The 26062-nt window shown below is 35.7% G+C and overlaps 1 protein-coding gene across 2 annotated transcripts in view; it reads right to left on the bottom strand.

Annotated features, from left to right (window-relative positions):
* LTBP1 (latent transforming growth factor beta binding protein 1) overlaps nt 1–26062 on the bottom strand; it is a 481657-nt gene that overhangs the window by 317266 nt on the left and 138329 nt on the right. For both annotated transcript variants that reach the window (XM_044663664.1, XM_044663663.1), the window contains exon 5: nt 19760–19929. In XM_044663664.1, coding sequence (XP_044519599.1) covers nt 19760–19929 — 170 coding nt within the window. The remainder of the gene's footprint in view (nt 1–19759; nt 19930–26062) is intronic.

The raw sequence follows: 26062 nt of genomic DNA on the forward strand, positions 1-26062 counted from the left end.
AATTCTCTCCTGATAAGAGATAACCAAAATGAAAAATGCATTTTAATTAGATAAAGTCATAATGTAAAAGTGATAGCACCTATACCATCTCAGTTGGACATCAAAGACTTCAGTGGAGACACACAGAACATACCTTCAAAAATCCCTTTTTTATCAGGGAAAAGAATGTCCTTTCAGAGCTGGGCTGTAGACATCCAGTTTACCTATATATATCAGATTTGGAACCTCTTAGAAAACCTATATAACAAGTGATCAACCTGCTTTTTTCAGTCAGGCTAAGAGGAACCCATTACCTTTAAACACAGCCTACTCTATTTTTAGATAACTCTAACTGGAAAAAAGAATTGGATTATGTGTATAGCAAAGTTTGAAAAACTTGTATCTCAAAAATTATGACTGCTTTACCTAATAAAGATATGTGTATATGTATGTATGTGTGTGTGTTTATATATGTGTATATATATAATATATATATAATATATATATATTACTTCTATAAGTTTCTATCTAAAAAAACAATTTAAGGCAACTAATATGGACTTTTTTTTCCATATTCAAGTTGTAACAAAAATATATGTAATCCGCAAGTACAAATTAGGTTGCCAAAACCTATTTCCTAGCATAAAAAAGTCAAAAGAAAGGAATATATACAATAGCATGGTTTCACATGCCTCATGGAGTAGATTCTCACTTTCCCAACTTGTTTTTAGTAAGATAAAACTAAGCATCTTTCATTCCATCTTCACAGGAAGTCCATGGATTTAAATGGGAATGTTTCAACTAAAAATCCAAATTGGTATCAGTTCTCAAAATGCATCCAAAATAGAATTGAGGAAATCAATTCAATTACTTTAAGATCAACAGTAAGGTATTTATAAATTTATCAGTTAAGATACTTATATTACTATTAAATCTCAAAAATAACTGAGTTAATTTTTAAATTAAATCAGTTCTTTGTTTTGGCATAACATTAGAACCTAGTCAACCAGAGGACAACTACCTCTCTAAGTGTTTCAGTGTACTGTGGAATGTATTGAAGTTAAATTGTCTCCTCACTTTGCCAGCTACTGACCCACCTATCTCCCTAAAAGTAAGTGGAAGGAGGGCAAAATTTAGAGGCAGAGACATTTGTAAATGACATAGCTAAAACAAGATTTATCCTGTTACTTTGTAGAACTAGAGAATATAATAAAAATAATCATTGGTAGAATAAAAGGTCTAGAATCTCAAGGGAGATCATGAAAAGAAAGGAAGAATGAAAGATTTCCAGATTTCAAAAGTTTTTATGAAGTTGTAATCACTATTTGGAATGCGTTAAAAATATAAAAATAGAACAGTGGAAAATACAAGATAAGTTGTTTTGTTTTTAATTTAATCATATTTTGTAGTACAGTGTTGCATAAACCAAAAAAATATAAACTACTTAGGAAAAGACAAGAACTTCTGGGAAAATTGATCAGAAGCTTATAAGAGGAAAGTTAAGACCATCAATTTATATCATATACCATGACATAAATATAAAAAGTATATTTTTAAATTGGAGAAAATGGAAGCCATGACATAAATATAAAAAGTATATTTTTAAATTGGAGAAAATGGAAGCAAGTATATATTATAATTATTAATAGGGTTGAATTCTTAACTACACAAGGTTAAAGGTGAAATGATAAGACATTTTTTACAACATGACATCAAAATTACTACATGAACAAAACCAATATAACTAGGAGAAGGGAAACAAGCAATTGGGGGAAAATATTTGCATTAAATACTTCTGCAAAAGATATGGTATCAAAGATATATGGACAATTACCAAAAATATATGACCAAAAGCCATTTCCCAACAGAAAAGTGGTCAAAGAATCACAAAATAATCACAAACTAGTAATAACCCTAAGAAAGAGTACTCTAAATCACTAAAAAGAGAAATGCAAATGAAAACAACTCTGAGGTTTCGTGTCACACCTAAGAAATTGCCAAAGATGACAAAAAACATTCAATGTTAGAGGGGCTGACTACAGGAATATAGACACACTAATAACATACACTGTTAGTGGAGACATGAATTGGTCCAACTATTCTGGAAAACAATATGGAATTAGGCAATAAAAGTGAAGAAATGGTTTATATACTTTGACTCAGAAATCCCACTACTGGGCATATGCCCAAAGGAGATCAAAGAGAAAGACACCATATATACCAAAATATTCATAGCAGCACTTTTTGTGGTAGCAAAGAACTGGAAACAAGTGGCCATTGATTGGGCATAACTGAACAAACTGTGGTATATGGAGTTTTTGCTGCATAAAAAATACAGTATAACATATTTTTGTTTCATAAGAAATAATGACTATAAAGAACTCTGAGAAATATAGGAAGAATTGTAAGAACTGGGAAAAAAAGCAAGAAAGCAGAAATGCCCAAACAAAATACTTAATGACTATAGCATAGAAGCACAAAGTCAAACACTATCTAATTAAAATGACCAGTTTCGTCCCCAGAAAAGAAATTAGGAAATTGATCACTTTCTTTTCATCAAATATCCAGAAATGACTATGGTATAAAAATAAAAGTCATCAATCAAACTCGAAAAACAAAACAAAAACCAAAAAATAAAAAGGAGTACTAAAATAGCCCTTCACCCCAACCCAACCAACAATATGATCTCTTGCACTGAGTGTATTTCCATAAACCACCATCATTTGCTAAATTCTGCCAGAAGTAGGGGAAGAGAATAAACATTTATATAGTGCCTACTATGTGCTAGGTACCATGCTAAGCAGGCATATTATCTTATTTGATCTTCACAACAACCCTGTGTGGTAGTTGCTGTCATTACTCAAATTCAGTAAAATCTCACTAAAATATCTTGGTTTAATATAAGGAATTTGTTTATTTCTAGGGTAAATCATACTTTTCATGTACACAGACCTACAAGTTATCATTCTACATCTCTCCTCCTTGCACAGATAAAAACTTCTTTAAAAAGTCCATCTATTCTCAATCCCTCTACATCGTTTCCATTCATTCACTTCTCAGTTGGTTTCTGAATTCATTAATCAACTTAAACTGCTCACTCTGAAATTATCTGTGATCTCTTAAATGCCAAATCTTTTTGCCTTTTCTCAGTTCTCATCCTTCTAGACCTCAGAAACATTTCATGCTGTTTATAATTCAATTGCTCTCTTGGTATTCTTTATGGTCTCTGATAATTCCATGCTAATTTTGACACCTCTACATGGGTATACCCCCCCTCCATTTCCAACTAAAGACCTCTGCCTGACTCTCTAAGATGATCCTACCATAAAGCAGACTCGATTATTGGCATATGGAATTGAGAATATAGAATTTAGAATGGAATTAGTCTCAATGATTTACTGTCTGGAATGCATATATCATGAGAAGATTTATCCTCATTGCTCACTCTCCAATACTAATCTACTTCTGGATTCTTAGGGAAAATGAATTCTTTCTTCAATGATTAGCTATATCCATCACACCCTCCATATCCCGGTGATTATTAATGCCTGGCTATGATTGTGCCAACTCATTCTCTGTCCTCCAGTTTCCACTCTCTTATTCCTATACTCCTCAACTCAACTTGGCCTCTCCTCTACCATTCTACCCTAAAGCTAATAATCCTTTTCACTGTGTTCTCTGTAATGTATTTTTAATAGGTGACATTTTCATATTAAACCTTTTCTTATCTGATTCGTTCCATCTTCTTGTACTCACTGAGACCTAGCACCCTCCTTATGATAGTGCTTCCCCTTTTCTAGCACTGCTTTCATTTTCATTCATATCATCAACTCATTGGTTAAGGTGGGAGAGTTGGAGTGCTCATTGCACTCTCCCATTTCCACTTCCAGAGTCTCTCTCTATTATTAGTACTCAATATTCTCATCTCATTTACTATCCATCAAGATTCTGGTAGCTATTATCTATCAGCTTCCATTATACTCTACTTTCTTTTATGAGTTCACTGCTTGTATCACTGTCTTTCTCTCCTCAACTCCTGTCTTCATGCTAGGGGTCTTCAACATATATAATGATACTCCCTCAAACATCTTAACTTTCCAGTTCCTCAACTCATTCATTTTCCATAACTTACTCCTCCACCCTACCTCAGCTACACAGAGATGACCATGTCCTTGATCTTGCACTATTAGTGCCCTAGTTCCATATTCATAAACTCTGAAGTTATTTTATCATAATTTATTGTTATTTCACTTCTCTCTCTGCCTACTAACCCCAAATCCTATTCATCATCATCCTCACTTGGACCTTTAATCCTCAATTCCTATAATATCACCCTTTTACTGGATTTACTCTCCTCTCTTCCCAATCTTTACCCTTTGGTGACCTGTTCAACTCTACAATTTTCTCTGATCTAAAATCCTTTGATCCTATCACCAATCATGCCCTGCCAAACTTCATCCTTGGACTATTTCTCCCATCTGTTGCTTTCACTCCTCTATACATGCTGCTGGTCAAAGTTAGAGAAAATTACAAAATCATGCTGACTGATTTCATTATTGGCATATAATCTCAAATGGATCTTCACTATGGCAAGGCAATCCTCTTACATGCCCCTAATCAACTTACTATCTCATTCAGCAAAGCAACCTTCCCAAACCTTTTAATCCTTCCTCAAATCTTTCATGATTCCCCTTCACACTACCTTCTCAGCTGAGAACTTTGCCCTTTAGTTCACTGAAGAGACTGAGGCCATTCACTGAGAGTTCCTTCTCATTTCACATCACTCAGATGCTTTCTTCTACTACTTCCACTCCTTCTCCATGTTTCATATGAAGGAGTGGCTCTTCACTTTGGTCCAGGCAAACATTTCTACTTGCACAAGCAATCCCATTCCATCATATCTTCTCTAACAAAATTCCCCTGCCAATTCCCCAATTTATCTTCATTCTTTGTCTGTCTACTGGTTGCTTCCCTACTTCCTACAAACATGGTCGTGTCTCTCTCTTCCTCAAAAATAGTAATTTGATCTATTTCCACCAGCAATAGTTCTATAACTCTTATCCCTTTCATGGCAAACTCTTTGAGAAGTCAGTCTACCATAGGTGCCTCTACTTTCTTTCCTCTCATTCTCTTCTTAACTCTGAATTCTGGCTTCTTGCTCCATCATTCAGCTAAACCTCCTCTCTCCAATGTTACCAATGATTTCATAATTGTCAAACATAATGACATTTTCTCAATTCATATCCTTCTTGACCCCTCTTCAGCCTTTACACTGTGAATTATCCTCTTTTCCTTGATAGTCTCCTCATCTTTGGGTGTTTGTGGCACTGCTCTCTCCCAGTTTTCCTCCCATCTATATGATTACTCCACCTCAGCTTCCTTTGAGCTGGATCTTCATCCATATCAACCCAACAATTATAGGTGTCCACCAAGGCTCTTTACTATTCTCTTTTCTTCCTATTATTTTATTTGGTGATCATATCAGCTCTCATGAGTTGAATTATCATTATGCGGATGATTCTCAGGTACATTTACCCAATATAAAATTCTCTCCTGACTTTCAATCTTTGAATATCTCCATCTGACAATTGGTTGCCTTAAACTGGATGTTGTGTAAAAATCTAAAACACATGATGTCCAAAACTGAACTCATTATCTTTTTCTCCCAACCCTCCAATTTCTCAACTTCCTTCTGACTATCAAGGACACCACCAACCTCCCAGACTCAGGCTCAAACCCCTAGGTGTCCCTCTCAACTCTTCACTCTCTCATCCCTCATTTAATCTGTTGCCAAGTCCTGCTGATACTATCTTTATAGCATCTCTCATATATGCTCTCCTTGTCTCTGATACTATCACTGCCTTCCTAAAAGCCCTCCTCTCCCCCACCTGAACTACCACAGTAACCTGCTAATTGCTCTGCTTGACAAAATTTCTCCCCACTTCAGTTCATCCTCCATTCAGTTGTCAAATCAATCTTCCTAAAGCTTAGTTCTGACCATGTTAGTGACTCCCCTGTATTTAATAAACTCCAATGATGCCATATTGCACCCAGGGATCAAGTATAAAATCCTCTGTTTGGCTTTTAAAGCCCATTATAACTTGGCCCCTCCCCTACATTTCCAGTTTTCTTGTGCCTTACTCCCCTACCATGTTACTTTGAGATTTAGTGACACTTGCCTCTTTGCTGCTCCTTGAATACACTTCTTCATCTCTAGGCTCTGGAAAGTTTTTCACTGGCTTAATGTCATCACTAAAATGCTCTCCTTCCTCATCTCCACCTCTTATCTTCACTGACTTCCTTCAAATTTCACTTAAATTTCATCTTCTGCATAATTCCTCTTCATAATCCCCCTTAAAGCTAGTGTTTTCCCCTTGAGTTTAAATCCAAATTATCCTGTAGATATCTTCTTTGTACTGAGTTATCTGAATGTTATCTCTCCCATTGGACTGGAAGCTCCTAGAAAGCAAGTATTGTCTTTTGCCTTTCTTTATTTCTCCATTGGTCAACATGTGCTACTTAATCACCACCTCCTCCAACTACTCTCTCAACTCTATATTTCCAAAACACTGCTTTTTCTGGGTTCTCTTCCCTGTGTCTGACCATCCCTTCCCAATCTCCTTTGAGGGATCTTTGTCCAGATCTAATCTCCTAACCACAGAGGCACCTCCAAAATTCTGTTAGAAGCCTCCTTTGCTCATTACACTCTAAACTGAGTGGCTTCATCAGCTTCTATATGTCTAATTTCCATCTCAATTCAGATAGCCCCTAGGTCTTTATAAACAGACCTATTATCTCTCCTGACCTAAAATCTGTAGCACTCACAGCTAAAACAGTATTCATTCTTTCCCCCAACCCCTAACCCACTTTTTCTCCCAGATTTCCCTATTAACATTCCAGCTTCTAAGGTTCACACCTCAGCCACTTCTCCTATTTTAGTGCTACCAGTCTCTGACAACTACCCCCTCTCTATTCAACAGATCCCACCCCAGATCAAGCCTTTACAATACCTTCACCTGGACTATTGTTTGTTATTGTTTAGTCATTTTCAATCATGTCCAACTCTTTGTGGCCCTATTTGGGATTTTCTTGGAAAATATAATGGTTTGCCATTTTCTTCTCCACTTCATTTTACAGATGAGGAAACTGAGGCAAACAGGGTTAAAAGTGACTTGCCCAAGGTCACATAGCTAGGAAATAATCTGAGGCCACATTTGAACTCGGGTTTTCCTAATTCCTAACCCAGCATTCTTTTTACTGTGCCACCTAGCTGCCACCTCTTCGCTTGGACTAGAGGTTTTCAAATATACAACCAGCAGGCTGCATGTGGCCAACCACACCTTTGGCTGTAGCCCATAAGTGAAGCCAACTAGATGGCACAGTGAAGAGAGTGCCAGGCCTGAAATCAGAAAGATTCATTTCCCTAAAGTGAAATCTGCCCCAGACACTACTTCATTGTGTGACCCTGGACAAGTCACTTAAACCTTATTGCCTTAACTGTAAAAAGAGCTGGAGAAATGAATGGCATACTACTCCAGTATTTTTGCCAAAGAAAAACCCAAACAAGGTCAGAAAGAGTTGAACGAGATTGAAAAATGACTGAACAACAAAACTCAACCAGGAGTGTTCATAGGAGAGATTGAGGGGGAGGGGGGGTGGGATATTCCAAAAATAGGGGACACTCAGAGAAAAATACCCAGAGCCAAGATTTAAACATTGCTCTTTCTCCTTTACAAATCTAATACTTCTGGGAAGAAAAACATTTCAAGTCACTAATCTGACATTATAAATATATCATAGAATCATAGACTCTTAGAGTTAAAGTGACCTGTGGCTTCAAGGGCCACTTATTCTAATCCCTTCATTTTACAAATGAATTGAGACAGAATGAGAGCACTGAGTGCCTGATGGGGAGAAGAAGGAGGAGAACTTGTTATCAGAAGAGAATGGGCCAGAAAAGGAGGGTTTAATATGCCAAACACAAGTCTCACTATTTCTAAATTTTGCCTTAAGCTGAGATAGCCTGCCACTCTCCCTTTACTATCAAAATTTGACATCCATAATCATTTAGTTCTTGTCTATCTATTGAATTGATTTAATACCAGGGGCTTCTAGGTAGTTATTTAAGCCTACAGAGTAACTTGAGCCACTTTTAAAAGTTAAATATTGATGATGCAGCTTAGTTCTCTGCAAGTACAATGAATACCTCACTCTACTCTGTTAACAATTCGTCTTTGAAAAAAATAAATCAACACATATTAGACACATCCCAGAAGGAAATCAAGGAACATGAGTTAATTCAGTTACTTGACTAACTAAGGACTGCAAAAATATCTTGTCTCAGTGGTCAAAGAATATGGACAAAGGATTCTCAAAAAAACTGCAAAATATGATCAACCATAGGAAAATTTCATCAAATTCACTAATAAAAAAGGCAAATCAAAACAACTCTGAGGTTTCAACTTTTAGCTGGCAATTCAATTAACAATCATTTATTTAAGCATTTATCAAGTGTCATAGACAATATTAACCCTGGGGGGGGGGGAGATACAAAGAAAGGCAAAAGAGCTAAAGATAACAAAACATAATCAGAATTGGAGCACCTGTAAAATTCAGGCTTTGAATTAGTCACACAGTCCTAGAAGGCAATTAAGAATAATACTAATAAAGTGACTAAAACACCCACATTTATTCATCATGTACCCCAGGAATGTCAATGATAAATAACCCTCCTGCTCCTTATATACATCCAGGAGGTCAATGACAAAAAAAGGCCCCACATATATACCAGTAAGCCATTGAGAATTTATTAAGTGCCTATTACCTCCTAGGCACTATGCTTAAAAATATTTATGGCTCTTTTTATAGTAGCAAATAACTGGAAACAAAGCAAATGCTTATTGATTGGGGAATGCTTAAGTGAACTTTGATACATGAAGGTTCAATGGAACATTCCTGTGCCATAAGAAACAATGAATTTGATTAATACAGTGAAACATGGGAGAATATATAAACCGATGCAAAGCAAAGCAACAGAACCAGAAAAACAATACATATAATGACTGAAATAATGTAAATGGGGGCTAGGGGGAGACAACCAAAATAACAACTGAAATTGAAATTATCATAAAAAAAACTTTATCCTAAAGAAAAAATGTGAATACATATCTCCCTCCTTTCTTTATAGGGGTAGAAGACAATAGAAGTGAAACACTGAAAATAATGAGGGACTTGGTTGAAGTATTGGTTAGTTTTGCAGATACTTTTTTCTCTCTTTGATTTCTGTTATGAGACAGAAGGTAAGAAGGATATATTGGAAAATATAAGTGATGTAAAAACAAAAAAAAATTATTTTTTTCATCTTATCACCACATTGTCAACAAGAATTAAATGCAAACAACACTGGACAATTTTATTATAAACATGATGCTAAAGTCCTCTAAAATAGTTGATTTAAAATATATTAGTCTTTTAATTAGCTTTACCTAAAATATAGTGTGGATTATTATCAGTTTAAATGATTGGAGTTGGCTAAATTGGGCTGCTAATGGATTAGGCTAATATACGGGATAAAGAAACAATTTATCACTTCTCAGCAACATACTTTTTTTTCTTTTTTTTTTTCTTTTTTTTTTAAACCCTTATACTTCGGTGTATTGTCTCATAGGTGGAAGATTGGTAAGGGTGGGCAATGGGGGTCAAGTGACTTGCCCAGGGTCACACAGCTGGGAAGTGGCTGAGGCCAGGTTTGAACCTAGGACCTCCTGTCTCTAGGCCTGACTCTCAATCCACTGAGCTACCCAGCTGCCCCTCAGCAATATACTTTTAAACAAAGTACAACTCCTCCCTCCAGAAAAAAAGGAAAAAGTTCTCAATTTACCTCACTTTTAATTCAGTGACTCAATAATAACAAAAACAATCATAATTACTATGAGGATCACTATTATTAAATACATAATATTCTACTTTTTCTCTGAATAGAACTATCAGAGTGCTTAGCACTTCTGAAATAATGAAGAAATCTTTACATAATTAAAAAAGCCTTTCACAATTAGAAAGATCAAAAATCATATTCCATAGCATTTCAGAAATAAAACGCATGCTTAAACTTCACAAAACTATTTCAAGGAATTTCTACTATCTGAGTAGGTGGAAGAGATATAGTTTCAGCTAGATTCCATTCAGGCAGAATGTTGTAATCATAAGGTGCACCTGTATCCAGTCAGCACCGTCCACTAAAAAGCAAAGGGTGGAAGTGTCTAGTGTGGTCAAGCCCTCAGTAGGAAAGAACATTTTATACCACACAAGAAGTCTGGGGGCCATCAACAGAATGAATCATAACTATTGACTTTCCTTTTCCTTGGCTACTTACTCAAATAACAAGGGTCATGTTTTAAACCATAAGCAAAATCTGGTCATTTTGTTTTGTTTTCTAATTTTGTTGTATCATTCATTTGGAACACTAATAATTTCTTGCTGTTTATCTTAGCTGACGAAAAATTTGAGTTGCTTTCTTCTTGGAATCTACACATGGACCCCAGGGACCTTTAAGGTAAAATTAATGCTCAAAAGCATATCTTGTGTGAATTTATTGACATTTTAAAATAAATTGCTGTGTTTTTAATTTTAAAGGATTAGGAGTTGGCTTATTTTTTTAAGATTACTGGTGTTGGAAGATGATTATTTCAAACATAAGCAACTTGTTGAAAATTTATGCTTACCTCAAAGAAAAAATTCTGAAATAATACATCATCAACTAAGTCAATTCGATAAAACTGTAAACATCAACTATATATAACAAAATGCTCTGCGGGGGCAGCTGGGTAGCTCAGTGGATTGAGAGTCAGGCATAGAGACGGGAGGTCCTAGGTTCAAATCCCGCCTCAGACACTTCCCTGGGCAAGTCACTTGACCCCCATTGCTCACCCTTACCACCCTTCCGCCTATGAGCCAATACAAAGAAGTTAAGGGTTAAAAAAAAAGAAAAAAATGCTCTGCTAGATATGAAAAAGATACAATTAGAGAATACACAGTCCTTCCCCTTGGATGGAGACATGATAAATATATAAATGCCAATATATCCCTGGCTCAGAAATGAAGTTCTGGGTTTATACATGAACCAGCCTCAGCCTGAAGGAGTTCTGACTAATCATCCTCTGGCTTATGTTTCCAACCAAGGCTTTCCTTAGGTTCACCAGAATTTAGTTTATTTCTAGGTCTCCACAAAAAGAGAAATGCATTCACAGCCCCATGGAAACACTCAGGCTAGTAACACATGAAATATAGCACAGACTTTATTTAAACATATGGAAAATGCCAAACATAAGGACTTGGTAAGTCTATAAAGAGTCAAAGCAACTTTGCTCTCCTTGAATAGGCTTTTCTATATCCCTAAGGAAAATATATAGTCTTTCTTTCTTAGAGAACTGCCTGGGTTATTCCCCCCAGAACAAGTCCATTCCTTTATAATGTCACCATAGTTAGAGATGTCTTAACACTCCTTTGCATATAAACTTTCATTGGCTTCCTAATGTCCAAGACAACAAGATAAAACTCCTTTGTTTAACATTAAAGAGCCCTCACAACCTAGTGCTACACTGTTTTCTAGTTTTATCTTGGGTTGTATTCTATATTCCAGATAAAATACATTATTCCATCCCTCCCAAAACTACTATATGCCTTCCCAACTCCAAAACGTTATTCACATGGTTCCCTTTACTTAAAATGTGATCCTTCCCTTTCTTTATCTGGTGAGTTTCTAACCATCCTTTAAAATCCAACTCAAATGCCACCTTTTTCCATGAAGCCTTCCATCAATTCTTCATCAATGATTGCATCACCCATGTTTAACATATTGTTTCAACTCTCTTACATCCTTATCATGTATTATACTATATTTTATATTTTTTCTAATAGATTATAAGATCCACGAAGACATGGATGAAGTCCTATGTTAACTTTGTATCTACTCTAACCTTAACATAACATTTTGTATCCTATAGGAATTTAATAAGTAATTAAAGTGTCAAAATAAATGTAAAGTATTTTGTAATTATGAAGAAATATGTAAGGTATTAGACAGATTTTTTAAATTTTCTCTCCATCTCAATGAGTATTTACTCCATTCATGGGCTATCTGCATATTTATTGAACATATGCAATTCCTTCATTAAGAGCCTTAAAAAAATTAAAAACAAAAGACTCTAGAACTGAAACTTGTGAACCCAGTGTATATCTCTCTCCTAAGGTTTTAAATCCAGCCTTGACCCAGTTATTCATCTACCTGAATAATGACAAGTTTCAAATATGCTTTCCTGATTTTTATTTCATTTTGTTTTTAAATATATCTCACTGAATCCTTTTACCTTTATATCATAATCATAGGTGTAGAAAGGACAGCCCCCTTTCTCCTACTAGAGCCCTACCTTGTTGACAAAAAAAAAAGCAATAAAGAGAAACACCTAAAACCATGCCCATAAATCAGACAAAGTATATAATATTTTGGCCCTTGCCTTTCTGCCATGAGGACACATGTATGTCGGTTCTGTTCCTTAACTTTATCTGTGTGGCTTTGGGCAAGTGACTTAATTTCTCTGGGCTCCAATTTCTTATTAATAAAATGAGATGGTTGGACTGAAGATGGCTTCAATGAGCCATTTGAATTCTAAATATATGATCCTATTACATACCATGATCTTATATTCTATATTGCATGGTTAGCGGTCAGACCCCTGCAAAACTGCCTCAACGGATGGGCTAAACCAGTTTGAGAGTAACCTAACCAACAAACCTCAAACCCAACAGTGAGTCAAGGGGTATGTCTATACCAAACATGTTCAGACCACCATTTATCTCATGCTGAAATAATTCTAACACAAACAATTTAAGAATTACAATTTAAAATAATGCTGAACAAAAAAAATTCATGACAGAGCCTGGCTTGGTGGTACAGTGGATAGAACACCCAGTCTAAGATCAGGAAGACTCAAATCCAGTGTCAGACACTTATGAGCTGTGTGGCTTCAGACAAGTCACTTTAACCCCTGTTTGCCTCAGTTTCCTCATTTCTAAAATAAGGATAATAATAGCACCTCCCTCCTAGGGTTGTCATAAATGAGATAATAATTGCAAAGCACAGTGCCTAGCATAAATATAAATGGCACTATATAAATGTTAGCTATTAAGAGCTTTGAAAACCTTACAATGCTAGTTATTCATAATATCTTAAGATAGAAAGTGGGTTCAGAGCCCAAGGCAAAAGTTCAATTAATAGTATTTGGTAGAACAATCCTATCTTAAAATGTTGATGTATCCTTCTCAAACCATTGATTGAATAATCAAGTCAAAGTAACTCCTACTATGGTTATCACCTTTAATCTATTTTCCTTAGCCTAAAAGTTCCTTCCTAGATTTTTACACTATTTTCTATTAGAAAGAGGTTAGGTTTGTTTTTGTTGCTTTTTTTAGATGGAGAAAAATATTTAGTAGAAGCCACTGTTTTCTTAGAAGCATAAGTAAGTGCTAGAGGTCTTTAAGCTAGAGAAATATTTTTTGTTAATATATATATATATAGTTTTTTTAAGAAAAGAGCAACCTTACTAGGGCTTTCCCATGTACCAGGCACTGTATTATATTTTTATATGAAAATGTTCTGTTTAGCTCTCCAGCTTTCCACAGTCATGGATTTAGTTAACATAGTCTCCTATTAATCTTTTTGTCCTTCTTATACCCTCATATAGTTTGTTCCTTGGTCTCTATGTGTATGACTGCCAGCATTCTTGAAGTATGAGGTGAGGATTACATCTCTGTGATAATGCTTCAACCTAAATCATTTCACTATCTTCCCCACTGGCATGAAATAAGTTTGAACAGGATGGATGGGAAATTTGTGGCAAGCCACCAAAACAATGGACAATGAAGATAAGGAACTTCTTATCTTTATAGTCTTCTAAAATATAATCTTATCTACCATAGGAGAGGTCAATAAAGTCTTGACAACAATGTTTTGAAAACAAAAATGATTTGAAGGAGTTATTATAAATATTTCAAATCATTTTGGGAGTTTTAGTGAAATAAAACTAGTAACTAAAAGCATATCCTATTTTCTACATTAGTGGTTCTCAAATCCTTTTCTGTTGGGTCTTGGGAGTAGACACAATAGCCTCTTGGAAGGAGTTGGTTCACCACATTAGAAGTCACTGTAAGACTTTGATACCATTAAAACAGCTCGATTACAAGAAATTGTCAACACATTGCTCAAAATGTTCTCTAGAGAACTCGAAATGTTTATCTGGATCCAGCCATTGCATCAATTTACTTAAAAGCTAGAAATCTCTCTCTTACTCTAAGGAAAAAAATAAAATTCAATATTTTAAGCACTTCAATGATCATTCATTTAACCAGCATTATTCATGCATTATATACCAGGCACTGAGTTAGGCATTGGGCATTCAAGGATAATAACAAAAATAGTCCCTATCCTCAAACAATATACATTTTTCCAGGGAAAACAATGTGTGAACAGAATATATATGAGTAAAATATACATATATGTGTGTATGTGTTTATATATACATAAATGCTTATATATATGTATATACACAAATATTTATATTTGTGTGTATAATCTACATGTGCACATAGAAATATATAAATATAACCCACTTTCTTTATCATGTATAAAATAGATGCCTATGTGTATTTATATGTACATACACAGATTTACTACATGGTATATATGAAGTAACATGGGGATGAGGGGGAGCACTGATATCTGGGGAATCAGAAAAGGGCTTGAATAGGACACAGCATCTGAGCTATGCCTAGGAGCAAGGCAGAGATTCCAAAGGAGAATGTGATGAGGCAGAAGATTCCATATGTGGGGGACAGCTTAGGCAAACACACAGAGCTTCGGGGCTGGAATACTGCCTCCTGGGAACACAAAGAATGCTGGTTTGGCTGGGATGCTGAATGTGTAAGAGGATGTCATGTGAAATCAGTTTGGAAAAACAGGTTGGAGGCTAATTCTAAAGGGCTTTTTTCATGTGCCAGAGCTTAAATTTTATCCTAAGCAATAAGGAGCCACTGAAATTTCTTGAGAAAAGGAGTCGTGGTCAGAACTTCGTATTATCAGTTTGGCAGCTGCTCAAAGGAGAGCAACCGTTACTGAACCCAATCCGCAAACTCAGCGGGCTATAGAGGAGGCGAGACTTTACAGGGAAAAATGAATAAAATGCTTAAGCGTCACCTATATCCAAGCCCTGAAATGTCATCTCTAATCATCTCTGTGTAACATCTTTGGAAAACTTAGCCTGTGGCAGGATCGCTTTAATAATCTAGTCATTAGCCTTTATAACCTCTTCCTAGTGCATAAGTGTGATAACATTCTGCTGACCATCAATCTTACCAACCCAATGATTAACAATCAAAATATGAAATCTTTGCCTTGGTGTTCAAAGCCTTCTTCTGTCTGGTTCCAACCAGCCTTTGGAGCCCTACCATCATTCTTCCCCTTGTGCACCCTATGCTCCAGCCAAAATGGATTCACCACTATTTCTTACCTACATCTTGCCCTCTTTCACCACCACATATTTATACATACCACTCCCTGTGAGTGGAGTATTTCTTGACCCTATCCGCCATCTTTACTCAATGATATTCTTTTTTTTAAATTTAGACAACTTGAAATTATACATTAAAAATCACTGAATAATATAAACTCTTTGGTCCAGCAATATCCCTACTAGACACAGCAGAACCCTCTCTCAAAGGAAGTCAAAGGCAAAAGTAAAGTCCCCATAGATACCAAAGCACTTTTAGCAAAGAACTTGAAGGAAAGTGAGTGCCCATCTCCTGAGGAATAGCTGAAGGAGCTGTGGCATGTGAATGTATTAGAATATTATTATATAACAAGTAATGACAAATATGAAGAAATTTTTTAAACTTGGGAAGACATATAAAATGAGACAATACTAATCAAGAAGAAACCATAGGAAATTTTAGATAATTAAGATGGCATAAAGGAAAACAAAGGAAAACAATCCAAGTATTCAGTATTCTGTTCAATGTAGTGATCTATTTTGATTTCAGACTTGATGGCACATATGCCCTTCAAGTTGACAAGAAGTGTGGAATACTCAGGCATACTTTTTGAGACATGGACAATGGGTTGGCTTTTTTTATTATCTATACTTATTTATAACATAAAATTTTTCAATTGTTAGGTAGGGAGTATCACTGGGTAGCAACAGTGATTTTTTTAAAAAAACAACATTAAATCATTTAAAAAAAAAGGTTTATTACTACTTTGTCCATGGGGCCATCCCTAATTCCCACAGCTAGACATGATCCCTCCTCCTCTAGATATAGGTATCTCTATCTCCTAAATTTTAAGCTCCTATTAGGTAGACAAAATACTGCTTTTCATCCTCAGATGCCCCGAGCAAACAATGGAGCATTCATTCTAGAAAACAGATATTTAAGTGGATAAACCCTTGTTAAGAATTCAACTGCAAAGATCCCTACTTCAGGCATGTGTTGGACTGAGTTTCTATGATTCTAAGACTAGAATTAACCAAAAAAAAAAAAAGAAAGAAAGAAAGGAACCGTTATTTTCTGGAACCCATAAATATAGAATGTAAGTTCCATGAAGGAAGAGATATTTAGATTTTTTCTTCGTATACTCAATGTTTAGCAGAGTGCCTTCTGACCTACTGACAGTTTTAATAAATTATTGTTATATATAATATGAAGGTATTAAAGTATGTGTACCCACTTTGCAAAAAGACAACAAATATTTATTTTCTTTCCCTATCTACCCAAAAGCCAAAAAAGCAAAATAAAATCCTTGGAATAAATATGCAGTTAAGGAAAACAAGTTCTATATTGGACATGTTCAGAAATGTATGTCCCATTTTGAATCTTGATAATTCACTTCTCCATTAAGAAGTGGGTAGCAAAGTACTCTCAAAACATGACTGGTCATTGCACTGACAGGAGTTCCTAAGTATTTCAGTGTTGTTTTTCATTATTGCTGCTTTTGTATAACTTGTTCTCTTGGTTTTGCTCACTTTACTGTATCAATTCATCCAAGTCTTCCCAGTTTTTTCTAAAAGTGTCACTTTTGTCATTTCTTACTGAACAATGTAGTACTAAAAAAAAAACCCTTACTTTCTTTCTTAGAATCAATACTGTGTATTGGTTCCAAGGCAGAAGAGTAGTAAGGGCTAGGCAATAGGAGCTATTTAAAGAGCCTTGTAACTTCTCTAAAGCAATTCAGCCTATTCCCCTCCTGTTCAAATCTGGGCCAACTTGTTGTCCATCTATACATATACCCCAGATATACCTGGCATTTTTATTCAAATGCATTTCAATATCTGGTGTGTTAGTTAAAATCACCTGGGGTTCTATTTGGAAGGATTGAACCTCAATATATGTATCAATACAGTGTTTGATAAACTTCTGTGGACCTGTGGGGGACCTTGGAACTATATTTCCCATGATTCCTCTTGTAAAAATGTAGGCAGACAGGAAGCATGATGATGTAAGAGAGGGGATAAGACTCCTGGAGTCAGGAGGGGGAGGGCTCTTGAGCTACCTGGGCACATGGGAGATACAAAAGGTAAAATGGCTGAGGCAGCAGTTTGAATACTTACAGGCGCATGGTCTAATGATTTTTATCTCTATCAGCATGGCTTTTATTAAAATACTATTCTCCCTTTTAATCTCTGCCTTCTCATTTTTAATAACAACACTGGGTAAAAGACATCCTTCATTCGCCTGGTCTTTCCTGCATGAATAGTCAAGCTAAACTTTCTTGAGGGATTGCAGAACTCTTTCAAAAAGTTTTTTCCATTTTCCAGGGCTTGATAAAGCCAGTACAATATCAGCCACAAACAGGAACTTCTAGATGACCTTATCATCAACTGAGAGACTCTTCAAATCCTATCTTTTTTGTCCCAGGAGCAAACACCTTCAGCAAGAATTCATCTATCATTTATACTCCTCCGAATAATTTTTATCAGAGGTTCACTGGGCAGGGTTATTCCTGTTATGTCTTTCAAGAAATCTTGAATGATTGTGAAGTATGGATAGAAGACATCATGCTGGAAATGTATCTTTAAGATAGCAAAGGCTTTTCATAATTGGCCAACAAAAAATATCAACTCTTTTCTCTACAGATATTTCAATCAGTTTGCAAAATGGCAAAGATATGGTCCAATGTTGAATATTATTTATAAAAGTCTGCATCTTCCCTACTAATACCTTATAGTGATGATGCACAAGATTTGTATGTAGATGAGTCACAGAAGAGTTTTCATAAGAAAGAGAGAAAGCACTTTGGCAGGTATTTAATATTTCCTTACTTGCCCCCCCTATACACACACATATAAAAAAAACTTAAATTCAGACTATACACAGTTAACATGTACACGTTATAGTGTGCATATGCATATGTAGCCTGAGATTATATTTCCAGAATTTTTGTTTCTTCCTCTCCTGAAAACTCACGTGAGCTCTGCAGTGCTCTCATTGGAGTGTATTCTCCAGGAGGGGGACAGGGGGAAACAGACAGACAGAGAGAGACAGAGACAGAGACACATGTAATCCCTGCTGAAGGGAGGTGACAGACTATATTAAGAGAACAGATCCTTCTTTTTATGACTCCCAGTCTCTGTTTCTTTTTCTTCTCATCCATTCAAATCCCACCAGGTTCTCCTTCTGGATTTCAATTCAATCCATCAAGAATAATTTTCTCAAAAGTTAAAACACAGAAAATCAAGCTAAATGTTGTTGGTTTGCTATTATCTATAATCTCCAGACATGGAGGAAAGAATAGTTTTATGTCCAGTTAGAGGACACTCCCTTTCTGCACCCCCAAAAAAATAAGAAACCAAAATGAATTCCAAGTGCCAAATGGTAGTAAAAAAGAAAATCTCTACAAATCATACTTTTCTCAGCGATGAAAGACAGTTTCTTTCAAACTCACAGTTCACATTCTCTTTTATTACTTATGGTCCATGCCATCAGTCAAACTGGGGCAGACCAAGAAGTTATTGGAACTAGAATGCAGGCCTCAGGCTCTCCTGGTTGAATGGTCTACCATTTCTCTGAAGGAACATTTTCTGCAGGGCCTGCCAGCAGACACTCGGTAATACCAAAACCACAAATCATCACATTCTCCACCCTCTGAGCCAGAGCTTGTGCTGGAGCTTCCCACATTGTAGGATATTCACCATGTTGGGCACTGAGACAATAGTACTTCACAAATGCAGAATAAAATTGCACACCATTTCCTCAATCTACCAAAAATGTGCTGAAAATTAACATATTAAAGTCAGGGGAATTTTCTATTGAAGCAAACCTTGCTGAGTTATGCTGGGAATTTTTAGACCTTACCCAGGAATGTGTTTTGGCTATCTTCTTGAAGAAGCTATTTTGTCAATGTAAGCTAGTCCTGGGGACAACCAGACCCAGCATTAGAAGTGCTCCACATTGAGAAGTATTTCTCAGAAACAGAGACATCACACAGAAATAACCACATATCATTAAATGTGAATCAGGTTGGGTTATTATTTTCTTTCTTCCAAGGAAACTGCCTTTCCTTAGAATAGGAAACCATGTTAAATCTCTGATGGTTTTTTAATATAAGAATTCACTTAAGATTTTTCTTTCCTTGCTTCTTTTTCACTTTCTCTGGCTTGACACATATATAACACACCATCAGACCGTTGCATAGCTTGAATCTCTAATTTTGGAATATTGCTTACAGTGTACTCACACTGAAAAGGTGACACAACATGATCCTGCCCCATTCGTAGAGGTAATGAACCTTCAGTGGACTGCTCTCCTGAAATCATTTTCTGAGCTGGAAAATACTTGGGCTTGAGCACATATTCCTGCATCTGACCGTGATGAATCATCAAATTCTGTGAAGAAAGGGGTGTCACTCTGTTGGTTAAAAAAAAGAAAAAAAAAAGAAAAAGAAAAAAATTAAGACAAGGAAGTAAATAATGGATAAATGTTTTAACTAGGAATAAGAGAATAAGAAATGAATTAAACTTGGAGAGGAGCATAAATTCCATTTCAGGCTCATTTTTTCCTTGCGTGTCCTAGCCTACAATTCATGACATTTAAGAAACTAACAGCTTACCCTAAAAACCTCATACACAAAGGTGAATCTGCCAGCCTCTATAAAAAGAAATGTAGGGTAGACTATGATGCTATTTGGTGGTTTATGCAGAAGTTTCAGGGCATAATTATATTCACCTAAAACAAGAAATGTTACTTAAGAAAATAACAGTATGATTCAAATCAAATGAGATATACACACACATGCATACACGGAGTAAAATATATTGCTCTGACAAAAATGGGGAGAGAGATGGAGAGATAAAAGATGAAAGATCTGTTTCCATGGTTTGTGGTTCAGGCTTGATGTCATCATGACCACTCTCCCAATACTATTCTGATGTTTTAAAACAGACAGTGGAAACTGACCTACTTGAACCCACAGCTAATTCCTGAGCTATGTAGAGCCAGACACCTTACTCCAAATACAACAAAGAAATTCTAGTTGAGAAACTAGTTGCCCACTCTCACTCCCACACTTGATTTCATGCAAGTTGAATTCAAATGTGGGGAGAAGAGTTTTGGCCATCAGGTGTCCCTACAACCAATAAAGTCACATAGCACCACAAGAGACATATATCTATTAAGTTCTTAGAAGTCCCTGATTCCATAAAAACTTGACCTCCCAAAAAGCGATGTTAGCAGAGCTACTGGTCTAGAGAAAGGAGAAGATGGAAGATTATGAGACATAGGGTCTGCTCTCCTACCTTACACATTTCATGTCACCTTCAGGCATCTGAGTCACTCAACAGAATCCCAGAATACCAAAGAATCGAAGTAGAAAATATAAGGAAGAAAGAGTAACAGGTTCACTGAAAATTTGTGTAACATGAGGGTGGGAAGAAGAAGGTGAAATAACTAACCAAAGAGGAAACCTTGAAGCAGAGATTGGAACTCAGGCACCAAATGTCTTCAAAAGTCAGAAAATTGAGTTTGGAAAGCATGAAGCAGGGCAAAACTGACTTCCTTGGAGCTTTTCCCTCAGAAACATCCTCTTCAACAGACAGGATGTGTGGGCCATGACCCCACCTTTCTTTCCTCTTCTGAGGCAATGCAGCTGTGAGCTCCAGGGAAGCTTTGGCACAAAGCAGGGCTAAAACAGATGATTTCTAAGGACCCTTCTGGCTGTGAGAGGCTACTTCTTTGAAGACAAATTTCACTTACAATACAAGTATTTCTTTGAGTTTTTAAAAAAATACTTCAATACAAGTGGTATATTATCTATCTATAGCTATAGCTATATCTTTATATCTACATATATATATATTTACATGCACATATATATATATGTCCAGTACCCTTGTTCCACTAAAACTTTTATAAAGATTAATTATCTCTTACAAAAATGAAATAGGAACCCCAAAATACAGCAATTCAAATGGCTGCCCCTAACATGAACAAAACCTTAATAATCTTTTCTATTTTTCAAAAACAATTGGCACTTCTACATATAACTGCTACATTTTTCACCATCCTTAGTTAGACCTGCATTATCCGGGACAGTTTTCCTTCCTCTGATTTTCTACCAATATACTCTAGTGTGCATTTCTGAGAGTAGATTAAGTTTTTTTCTCTCTCTCATTCTTGGTGCATGATAGAATCAACTCAATGTAACCAAAAGTACATGCGAATTGCTTCTTAAAACTGTCAACACAAAACTATGAGCTATGTATACTCTCCACTTTCCCCAAAACAACTACTTCTCAAGTGTAGACCATCCTGTGCTTATAAGAACTCTTTCTCTACTTTCTTACATAGTATGCTTTCCCTTCTCTTGTCCAATCGGAAACACATCAAAATAACATTTCATGCCCTCAAAACTGTGATCTATGTTATCATACAACCTCTTAATGCTAGTGCTTGCCCTGAGATTATCTTCACTTTATATATATATATATTTTGTAAAAAGCTATTTATGTGTTGTCTCCCCACCTTGAGGGCAGATTATTTTTGCCTCTTTTTATATATTGTGTTTAGTTGTTTAGTACAATGCCCGGCACATAGTAAGTACTCAATAAATGCTTGTTGACTTGACTTGGAAACTACTTAATTGATTCATTAAATCCAGATAATGGGACATGTAACCTCCTTCATAATATAATTCAAAGGACTGGTCCTAATAGCAGAAAATTCAAACCAAGAAAGAGAGGGAAGAGCACACTGATAAGCCAGTCAGGAAAACTGGCTTTATATGATTAGACATGAGCATTATAAACAGTATATATTCTCTCATCAAAGGTAGCCAATAGCAAAAAGACTAAATAAATTTATTCCAACTCATTCTTTGTTGCTGTTGTTGTCATTGTTTTCTTTTGATACTGACTCAAACACTTCTAAGTATATGTCATTTGGTGGGAAAAAATATTTATATATAAGCAGCAAGAAGAGTAATGTAGTAAATATTATTAGGGGTCCATATTGCTCATTAAATCCAATTCTCTTTAATCAGGCAAGATGGGCTAAGCATAGGTGTCATATAGGAAAAGGCTATGAATCGCTGTCATATCCAATTCAAGACAAAGCCATAAATGTTTCAATGATTTGATGAGCTCCTGGGTAAGGAGAAGAACAATCCCTATCTTGGACCAAGGAGTTGGGGTCCATGTTAGGAAGAGAACAAGTTAAAAAATATTGAAAGAAAGAAAGAAAGAAAGAAAGAAAGAAAGAAAGAAAGAAAGAAAGAAAGAAAGAAAGAAAGAAAGAAAGAAAGAAAGAAAGAAAGAAAAAGAAAGAAAGGAAGAAAAAGAAAGAAAGGAAGGAAATATATGGAAACTGTTTTTAAGTGTTTATTTCAGAATGTAATTAATTTTTTAAAATACTCTCCCTGCCCTCAAGGATTTTATGACTTAAAATGAGATAATAATAATAATAATAAGTAACATTTGTATAGCACTTAAAGTGTGCCAGGCACCATACTTAAAACTTTGCAAGTATTACCTTATTTGATCCTAAAAATAACTCTAAGAGGTAGATGCCGTTATTTTGCAGATGAGGAGATTGAGGCAAACAGGAGTTAAATGACTTGCCCAGAGTTACACATCTACTATCTCAGGCTGAATTTAACACAAGTTTTCCTGACTCTATATTATACTATATTCTATCTATTACACCATATGCCACAAGGTAAAATTTGATAGAGACAAAGGAATAACCAAGACAATTTTTCTATAAAATATAGAGGAAAAAGAGATTGTGTTAGTTAAGTCATGGGAGATACTCAGGAGAAGGTTCATGAAGGAGGCCAAGAAAGAATGAAAAATTTCAACAGGAACCCATTTAGGAGGAAGTCAGTCAGTATAGAAGGAGGTGGTTTATACAACTTTATGGTCAAAAAAAGACTAATGACAGTGGGAAAGAGCAGGTCTATACTGGCTAGACACAAAACAAACATGAAGTGAAGTAAATGTGAAATCAGGTAGAAAAGGCCAAACTGTGGTGGACCATAAGAAATAGGCTAAGATGAAAATGGAGAAGAGAAGGGGACTCAAGAGAAACCACTCTAAAGTAAAGGAATGAAAACAGCAAAAAGGATAATGACAATTCCTATTTGGATAGCCTACATTTTCCTTCAGAGGCAGGAAAATAAAAGGGAAAAGATTAATGTAGGTGGAGTATAACATCAGTGTCAGTTGCAAGAGCTGAGATTCAAAAAGTATGAAGTAGCCTAACACAAAGCCCAATAAAGAAAAGGTATCCAATAAATACTTGTTAGGTTGGATATTAACTTGGAGGTGACAAGAGGACACATAAGTGGAAAAGTCTATTAGGCAGTTAGAAATGTGGGAATATAGCCCAGTAGAGGGATCAGGCATAGAGATGTATTCTGGGAAGCTATCTGCACAGAAGAAACTGCTGAAGTCTTAAGAAGCAATGAAGGAACTGAGTGAAGAGAGGCAATTAGAATGCTAGGAATAGCTCACATTAAGACAAAAAGAAAAAAGAAAAGTCCATAAAGAGTTGTCCTGTAGGTATGAGAAGCAGGATGTGCAAAACCAAAAGAAGCCTTTATTTCAAACAGGAGACAATAGATAATTGTATAAAATGTCTCAGGAATATAAAGATGAATGAAAAGTCACTAGATTTGGCAATGAAGAGGTCACAGTTGAATCGGCAGAAGTTGTAGGAGTGAAGAGGTTTCAGGAAAAGGGTAACGAGGAAAGAAGCCATAGTCACCAACAACTTTATTCAAGATCTTTGGAAGAGAAAAATAGAAGAGGAACTTGAGGGGCAGCAGGATCCCATCAAGATTTTAAGACAATAGAAAGTCATAGATCTTTAGGAACATAATGGTACAAAATTCCTTTCCTTAAAATAAAAAAGATGAGTCACAAACTGTTCGTGTTCCTACCTTTGTCAGTGGGAATTTTTAGCCAAAGGAAGATCTAAAATTTTCCACATTGCTACTAAATTCAGTATTTGACCTGTGAATGGAGTGGGAGATTTTGGCAAAAACACAGGTCCCTTTCTTGCTGAGAAAAGAGGCCTCCTGGACCTCACAGACAGAAGCCCTCAGTAGACTGTAGAAAATTCCCCACAGGAGGCATTGCAACATTGGCCAAAATTTCTCCTGTATCTTTACCATGCCAATGTTTGTAAATAAGACAAAGGAAGAAAAGATGTGGGAGAAATGAAGGTGGAAGGGACCCAAATCACTTAAATTTTCCAAGGATAATTCCAAGGAAATCTGCTTCTCCTGGTTCTTGAGAATAGCTGATGGAGTGAGACATGAGGTTCAAGAGTAGGTCATTAAAGGATCTAAAATAGTCAACTGATGAAACTAGGAGAATCATAGAATCTCAGAGTCACAAGATCATTTAGTCTAATCCATTCTTAAACAAGGTCTTCCAAAAGGACATTTCAAACAACCTGTCATATCTATTTGAAAATATCTAGTCAGAGAAAACTTTACCACCTACCAAAGCATCCCATTTCACTTTGGGAAATCTAATGGCTAAGTAAGTTGTAGCATATGATTGTGATACAATACTACTACACTATAAGAAATACTGAGTAATTTTTTAATGGAAAGAGCTACATGAAATTACAAAAAGCAAAAGAAGCAGAACTGAACAATATATATAGCAACAGAAATATTGTTTGAAGAACAAATTGTGTATTATATCTCCACCTTCAGAGAAAGAACTGATAAATAGAAAAAAGCAAGACATAGTTTTATATATACATACATATATACACATTTTTTTTTCCAAATTATGCCTTCTCTACTGAGGGGTGAAAGGGAAGGAAAGACCTGAAAACTTTAATGTAATAAGCAAACAAATAAATTTAATTTTAAAAATTAAACAAATATACAATATTTTTAAAAAGTAAATCTCTTGGGGGCAGCTATATGGCTCAGCATATGGAGAGCCAGGCCGGCAGATAGAAGGTTCTGGGTTCAAAGCTGGATTCAGACATTTCTTAGCTGTATGACTCTGGATAAATCACTTGATCCCCAATGCCTAGCCCTTACCACTCTTCTGCCTTGGAACCATTAAACAGTATTGATTCTAAGATGGAATAGTCAGTATTTTTAAGGTAATCTCTGATTATTAAAAAAAAATTTTAAGTCAAAACTATCTCTTCAATTTTGATTTGCTACAACTATTCTTGCCACTATGGCCAGGCAGAATGAGTCTCTTCCAGATAAGAGCCATACAAATATTTAATGGAATTTATCATGCCTCTCCTATGCCTTTTTTCTCTCAGCTAAACATTCCTAGTTCCTTCCAATGATTTTCCCAATAACATAGTAATTTCACCATTCCAGTCACCTTCCAGAAGTATTCCAATTTAACAATGTCCTTCCTAAAACCCAGAACTGAACACAATATTCAAGATTTAAACCAACAAGGACAGACTATGGAACAGATCATCATCCTTTATCGAACTCTAGCCTCTTTTAATAAAACTTAATATTGACTCAGCTTTTTGGACAATCACAATGTTTGAC

This window comes from Gracilinanus agilis, chromosome 2 (genome assembly GCF_016433145.1).
Source record: "Gracilinanus agilis isolate LMUSP501 chromosome 2, AgileGrace, whole genome shotgun sequence".
Taxonomy (NCBI): domain Eukaryota; kingdom Metazoa; phylum Chordata; class Mammalia; order Didelphimorphia; family Didelphidae; genus Gracilinanus; species Gracilinanus agilis.